The 7,861-nt window shown below is 36.8% G+C and overlaps 1 protein-coding gene across 3 annotated transcripts in view; it reads right to left on the reverse strand.

Moving 5' to 3' along the window:
• Positions 1–6,047, reverse strand: part of kif4 (kinesin family member 4) — a 69,695-nt gene extending 63,648 nt beyond the window's left edge. Inside the window, exons 1-2 of one of the 3 annotated variants that reach the window (XM_028816108.2) lie at positions 5,934–6,047; positions 2,257–2,389 (exon numbers count right to left, since the gene is read on the reverse strand). In XM_028816108.2, coding sequence (XP_028671941.1) covers positions 2,257–2,379 — 123 coding nt within the window. In that variant the 5' untranslated portion in view covers positions 2,380–2,389; positions 5,934–6,047. Of the gene's footprint in view, positions 1–2,256; positions 2,390–5,735 lie in introns of all 3 variants that reach the window. The other 2 variants (XM_028816107.2, XM_028816106.2) reach the window with 2 other exon arrangements.
• Positions 6,048–7,861: the final 1,814 nt, after the last annotated feature.

Here is a 7,861-nt window from a genome sequence, read left to right on the forward strand (position 1 = left end):
TCACTAATTAACAAATGTGGACTTGTGTTACCTGTGGCTAGTGCTGGGCGGTATACCGGTTCATACCGAAAACCGTTGTTTATTTATTTATTTTTTTTATGATATGGATTTTTCTTATACCGCAACACCGGTTTAAATTGCCTAAACGACGCTCGGAAAGTGGCGCAGCGGGAAACTGTTCAAGTGAGGACCTTTTTCATTGCTACACCGCTAAACACAGATTTGTTGCACTAGGGCTCTTTTTCACTGCTACACCACCAAATAGTGGGCGGTAGCATAGGTATGCCGCGTGGTGAAAATGGACAGAGAGCCGAAAAAAAGCAGTCACATCTGTCGCCTGGAGATGCTTTAGTTTTAAAAGGTCAGATGTGTAAATACTGTTTCTATACTACTGGATAATACTGCAAGCCAAGTTGTACTTGTTTTATTTGTTTTCAATACAGTGTAATGTACCTGGGTACTGTGTAATAGTGTGATGACATTTTGACTTTATTCTCGACATTTCCACTTTAATCTTGACGCTTATGACGAGAATATATTCTTTTGACTTTATTCTCGTAATTTGTCATTAAAGTAGAACATCGTAAACTAAACCTCATCATAAAATGAATATTTAATTTACTAGATTTTCTCAAACACCGTCATAAGTTATATAGCACATTAAATGCTTTGTGTTAAGTGATTCGTTCAGAGATGGGCGCAACTCTGAGTGGATGGCATAATTAAACATGTATAACGAAGATATTTTTAAAATTCTGAACACTCCGTGGGCTAAGTTTATAACTAGTTTTAATTTCACAAAGACGTTCATCGTGTGGTGATTGGTTATGTGGTGAAAGAAAAAGGAAGGATAGGAACTGGGGTTTTGGTAGCCTACGTCAGATAGAGACAGCATGCATGCAATAAAGATAGCCCGCTCAGAAGAACATGCATTGAATTCTGTGTTCGTGTCTCCGACCAGTAGATCACAAACCCAACATTTACACAATATTTAAGTTAAACCCATGCGATAGGTATTCATACATCCAGTTTTTTGGAGCCTCGTCACACCTGCCATAAAGTTCTCTACACTGAACATACACCTGGGGACCCCTTACTGCGAGGGAGCAGCACTACCGCCTCACTACCGTGCATGTGTAATACCTGCTTTAATGCATTTCATCATGAAAATGATATCAAGTATTTATCTTAGCATTCTAAATTTTCAGAAAGCAGGAATATCATGAAGTGAATGGATTCTGTATGGTGATCGCTTAAGAAGCGTAGTGATTAACCACTGGGTTGGGGAACGTAACACAAAGCATTTAATGTGCTGCATTAATTTATGACGGGGTAAATTAAGTAATTGATTAAACATTGATTTTAGGAAGAAGTTTAGTTTACGACATTCTACTTTAATTATGAAGTAAACTATGAGAATAAAGTGGAAATGTTGACTTTGTTCTCGACATATAGTTTGTTTTTTTCTTCCCAGTATAGCTTAGCTTGAAGCAAGGTCCATATTAATGCAGTTTGCCTAAATGATGGTTCAGCTGGTAAAGATGTCATCGCCAAGTTGCACTTGTTGTATTTTATTTTAATTTGGTGAATACTGTGTAATGCACCTGGGCTTGAAGTAATAGTGCAACTATCAGTAATAATACTATTATTTTTTTTATTGTTATTATTTATTAGTTTAAATATTATGCAGTTTAATGATGATAAAGTTGTTTAGAAAGTCACTTTAACGTGTCAGTGGACAGAGATTGTTAACATTAACAGAAAGTGTAGTTGGTTTACAAAAAATATTTACTATTTATTCCTTTTCTAAGACATATTCGGTGCAATACAATTTTTGACAAGCACTTCTGGATATTTTACTAAGTCTAAATGCCTCTTTGTATGGTTGAAAATATGTTGTCAAAATTATAGTTTGTTTTTGCAAAATTTGTTCAATAAAAAGGTTCTATATTTTGACTGCATCAGTCATGCAATGTGATACCTTCTCCATTAGTGCCACCCCCTTGAAAACTATCACTTTATGGGGCAATGCAAAACTGTATTAATACTTGTGTGCACATTAAAATGTTTTTTTTTTTGTACAATGTACAATACTCTTGACAGTGGAATAGGTTATTCTTAGCCAGTAATTGCAGTGGAAAATGTGGTTAACATCCACTCATGCATGGGGAAAAAAATACCGTCGAATACCATGAAACCGGGATAATTTAGAAAAATACCATGATATAGAATTTTGGTCATACCGCCCACCCCTACCTGTGGCTCTCCTGGCACAAATGTAAGGCAGGATAGACAGCCTTCATCAATTTCCTTGGGCACTAAGGGTCGACAACGCAATGCAACCCTGACGGGAATCATTTTTTCTTCCTCCTTCACCATTCTGGAAATTCTGTGGAAAGAAAATGTCACAAATCAAACAAAAAAGTAGCAAAACAATCTTGCACATACCAACTAGTGTATATACTATAAAATAATGGGTGTCACTTCCACATTAAATCAGATATGGTTTGTCTTGGTACATTACATTTATATGGATAATGCAAGTCATTGTACCCATTAGCACCACTTACAATCATGATGCACATGAACTATTTTCAGGTCATCAGTGAAGGAGAGAATGGCATCATTTTAGTTTTAAAGTTTTCATTGGTTAACCCCAAAATTTGTGTTTGTATAAAAAAAAATAATTATATTTATATAACACCTCTTGCCAATGTTTGGAATAAATTACTTTTAGCTTCTTTTCCCTGCTCTGGTGGAGTTATTGTATGGCCATCTGCTAAACTTTGTTATCTCAACTTCCTCCAAAAATGTATTAAAATGTCAAAAACAAACCTTCACATCCTATGTATAATGTTTACTTGATTTAAAAAAAAAAACCTAAACACTTATCTATTTTTGTTGAATCATCTCAGAAACTATTTCCTTATTTAAAAAGTGAAAGCCAAACACAAAACATACCTTCAATGTCTAAAGTACATTTATGATAACAAAAACAAACTGGAAGTAATAGATTTTAATCAAAAAATGTTGAAAATTTCCCTGCAATAAGGATACATTACTATAAGTCTGTTCTCAGAGACCATTGTGAAACCAGCCAGGAGACTGAAGCCATTTAGGGTAATAATGTTTTTTGACTAAAATGCTTGAAATGTGCATATCTGTGATTTGAAAATTAATCATTGAACCATTCAGGTTAATTGCAAAAACCTGAAGATATGGCTGGCAGCATTTAAGCCTGATGTGAACAACCAACTTGAAGACCAATAGAAAGCTAATCTATGAATCAATGGTGCTCACTTTTACAAAGGACAATTACTTGCAGCCTAAGAGAAAAAGAAAGTTTTCCCCAGTTGCCAGTTTCTGAAACCTACTGGAGTGCCAAGTTTCTGAAACCTACTGGAGTGCCAAATATTATCCAGGCGATTCATTGCAAAGTTGCTTAAAGTTTGGTGGAAAAGAGAGACAAATAGTATTAGCAAGCTTTATAGATGAGTAAACTCAAACTACATCTCAACATGGTTGCATATTCATTAGCACTGCTGCTTTATGGGTCTAGCATCCTGGGTTTACACCTTACACCCGTTCATTGTCCACGTGACGTTTGTACTTTCTCCTCAAGTGAGTATGGGATTCCTTTCACAACCTCAGATATGCTCAGATTGGGTGAATTGGGAGTGTGGATGGACGTGTGTGCGCATGTGAGGGGTATAAAACAACAACTAATTTGTCTTAATCCTAAAGGGGAGTGAGTATACTAAGCATTCAAATCACTCTTAAAACAACCGCAATAATCATGAAACATGCTACAGAAAATCACGTCAATGGAAATGAATAGATGCTGCAAAGAGAAAGACAGGCAAGGAGAAGAACAGCACAGCCGACTGGTATGTGTAATGCTACAATCTCACCAGAAAAAAAGGAGTGAAATCTAATGAGGTGACCCATGCTCGAAAATGGCCATATCGAATATGTTTTAAGGGAACACTCCAACAAAAAATCATTTTTTTCCTGTGACTTACCCAATGTTGTTTGAGGTGATGGTTAACAAATATTAATAGAGATAGTTTCTAATAGAATGGGCTACAAAGAGAGTGAATGCTAAAGAGCACACACGATTAAAACATCCAAGGGGGGAAAAAAAAAATCTGTATCTCTTGTGTGACATAATCCAATTATTCAGTTGTAAGTTCACAATGAGCAAAATACTTATATGTTTGCTAAAAAATATTGTTAAAGCACTACTTAAGAGAAAACCAGTAGAAGTCAAGAGGGAAGGACATTGAAGAGAATTCCATGTTTTGTGTATTAAAGCAAAACTTTCAACCAATGAAGGGGCGTGCAGGTGTACAAATTCCTTGTAATTTTGGTAGGTTAGTATTATCTTGGATGCAGTATTCCTTTAAGGCTTTCTGTGTTCACATTTGGAAAAGTGTCAAACATGTATCATTTTAAACAGCTGAAACAACAGTATATCTATCTATCTATCTATCTATAGCCTATCCTATACTTTTTAAACAATCCAAACAAGTAAATGATTAATCACAAAAATCACTTGAATGCATACAACACAAAACAGACCAGTATTTAAAAATAAATAAATAAATAAAAATAACGGTTTTTCAAAACAGTACATTATTCAACACTGAAAACTGACAAATGGATAATATTGGCCATTGTGAAAATTATGACATTTTCTTCAACCCAGCTCTGATTTTTGCTTTATGTGGCAGTCTTCACAAAACATTAATCGAGTCCTTACCCTGTCTGAATTTATTCAGGGTAGAAATCTATTCGTCACTATTCAGTCCAAAGTTAATGGTTTTGTAACATTTTCAGCCCTGACAAATTTTTAACGACTAAAATGCTCTCTACTTTACAACAGACCTCGTCAAGTGGAAAAAAAAATGAAAGATTGATGAAAGATGAACTGGTCAACAAAATATGGGAACCATTTGAGATACATTTTTCAACTTGCCAAATATTGTTTAACATACTGTACATGCAAAAATAAAATTGCATCAAACTACACACACCCTTACACAGTAATATATTTTTTTTTTGCGGTGTCCTTACAAAATCTAAAAGAGTTCTAATAAACACAAACCTTCACAACACAGCTAGAGACTCATTCGGTAGAGAAAACACGCTTTTAACAATGACAGCTGCGCCACTGGATATTAAGGGACAATTAATTGGGTGTCATTCGACTAAAAAGTTATCCGACATCAATGTGCACTAAACAGATATTAAGAAAAGTGACCGCATATTTAAATGCGCAAAGTTCTTGCTTTGACAGGACTATAACAACAACTGGGAAATAAGTTATTTCCATACCAAAAAATAATTCGGCCGCTTAGCAGTACAGTGCATTTGAGTTGTCTATAAAATAAACTCCCCAACAGCGCCTCGGTCATCAAAACAAATCATTCCCAAAAAAACCAAACTCACATAAAAAGGGGTGAGTGAAAACGGTTCAAAATAAAGCAAGTCCAAATTTATTATTTTAACAACAGGCAATGTACTGCTCATAGCCGCGATGAACACGTTCTCAGTCAGAACTGTGCACTTAGACAAGTCAATTAATGACACTCCTTTAACGTGAAAATGCAGTCCCTGGAAAATAACATCACAAGAAAAGCATATGCAAGAAGAAATAATCCAGTTCACATCATTTCGCTGCACATATCATTCGGGTTTGTGCTCACAATGTCATTAATAAAGCGATCGCTCACCCAGAAACCGTTCTCCTTAAGAACTTGGACTCGGAAAGGCCTGTCTGGAAAGAAAGTTAAAATTTCCGTGGAGGTACGAACTTCAGATAACGTACCAGGTACTCCGCACAGTACGTTTCCCGAAATTGACAAAAACAAGCCACTGTTATTTTGTATTAGTTTTGGGTTTGGTTTTTTTATTTTTTTTTGCCTCTTTACCGAATTAGACTCCTATTACGGCGCCTTATGTAGGAGCGCCTTCTTTCTTCTACTTCAACTGCCCGCTAGTTTCAAATGTTCAGCTTCCAGCTCAACGGCCAATCACGGTGTGACCCATTCCGCCCACCCTCCAAGCAAGGGAGCGAATCCTGGCAACGTCCCGCCCTAAAGTTTACGTACTTCCGGTAATGGGATGGGCCCGTCCTGCAGCCAGGTACTCTTCTGCGCAGGCGTTTTGTAAAAGCATATTACCTGAAAAGTATGCATTAACTGGTTTCGTTCATTACAAGAACCTTGACGTGATTGTTTTCGTTAAGAAACAGCTGATGTATACAGTGGTCAGTACAATGTATTTAACCACCCTTTGTTCAGAATTTAAGAAATCGTATTTTGATTATAATTATGCATTAATTTCTGAATATGTATTATATTAGAAATGACGGTAATGCAAATACAGTGAATGAAGTAAAAAGGGTTTAATAGACAAATACTGAGTTTATGTTTGAAGTATTAAATATTCTTATTGGTGAAAAGGCGTGGCTACTGTTCACTTTTGATACCACGCCCTGTTTTATATATATATGTATATTTGCAGCTGGAGATCCAGAGGGAGAAAAAATGAATCACGTATCATAAAGTAGTTTTTATTCCTGAGCTTTCAACCCCTACCAGGGGTCTTCATCAGAGTATAATGCTTAGACTTACAAGAATCAAAGGCAATATATAGCAACACATTAAGGGGTGGGGGGTGGGGGAAGTGACTAAGTCAGTATGATCAAGGTGGTGGGGGGGGGGGGGGGGGTTGTATAGTTTATTTATTATGTACATGTTCTTCTTAAATTAGCATATGCTGGATTTATGTCCAAGTGTCTGTTGATGGCGTTTTCATTTGATAGCCAAGACTCGGCCAAAGCTCTAGCACTTTTAGTACTGGCCTTAAATTTTACTTTTACATTGTCCCAGTTGAATGTGTGTCCTGTTGATTTAGTATGTGCTTAGATCAATGATAGTACGTCCTTTCTTCTGACGGCGTTGCGATGTTCCTGTACACGTGTTGAGATTCTTTTTGAAGTTTGTCCTATGTATACCGCTGAGCAAGAATTGCATGGGATACTATAAACTGCGTTTCGTGTTTCTACTGTCGATTTCTTGTTTTTGGCATTAAAGAGGACTGTGTGCAGATTGTTCGTGGGTTTGTGTGCTATTCTGACGCCCCACTTGGTCAGGATGCGCGCTGTACCTTCTGACACCTTGTGCTGATAAGGGAGTGAGTGCCAGGTGGGGTGGGGGTTCTGATTTAAGTCAATTGTTTGCTGATTTATTTGGCGTCTCCTGTGTAAGCTACGATTAATCAATGTTTTTGAGTATCCGTTTGAGGTGAAAAGGTGGAAGAGATAGCGTCTCTCATTAATTTTTGTTTCCTTAGTATTACAATGAGTATGGACTCGTCTGAATAGGGTTTTCACACAGCTCCGTTTATGAGATACCGGGTGGTTGCTGGTGAAGTGTAAAATCTTGTCTGCGTAGCATTCTTTGCGGTAAACACTTGTGGTCAGGGTGGCCTCATTATTTCTTTTGATGTAGATGTTCAGGAAGATGATGTATCGGTTAATTTCTTTTTCCATTGTGAACTGGATTGCGGGGAATATTGTGTTGATATGATTGTAGAACTCGTTCAGCTGGTCTTTTTTCAGTATGACGAATGTGTCGTCTACATAGCGTATACAAATTTTGGGTGTGATCTGGGATAAAGCCATGTTTTCAAATCGCTGCATTACCAGTTCCGCTAGGAGTCCTGATAACGGCGATCCCATTGGCATGCCTTCTTTCTGAGTATAATACTTGCCGTTGAAATGAAAGTGAGTTTTTTGGCAAAGTGATATTAGGTGCATTATGTCTTTGATGGACAGTTTGGTTCTTGTCTCTGT

This window comes from Erpetoichthys calabaricus, chromosome 12 (assembly GCF_900747795.2).
Source record: "Erpetoichthys calabaricus chromosome 12, fErpCal1.3, whole genome shotgun sequence".
Lineage (NCBI taxonomy): Eukaryota > Metazoa > Chordata > Cladistia > Polypteriformes > Polypteridae > Erpetoichthys > Erpetoichthys calabaricus.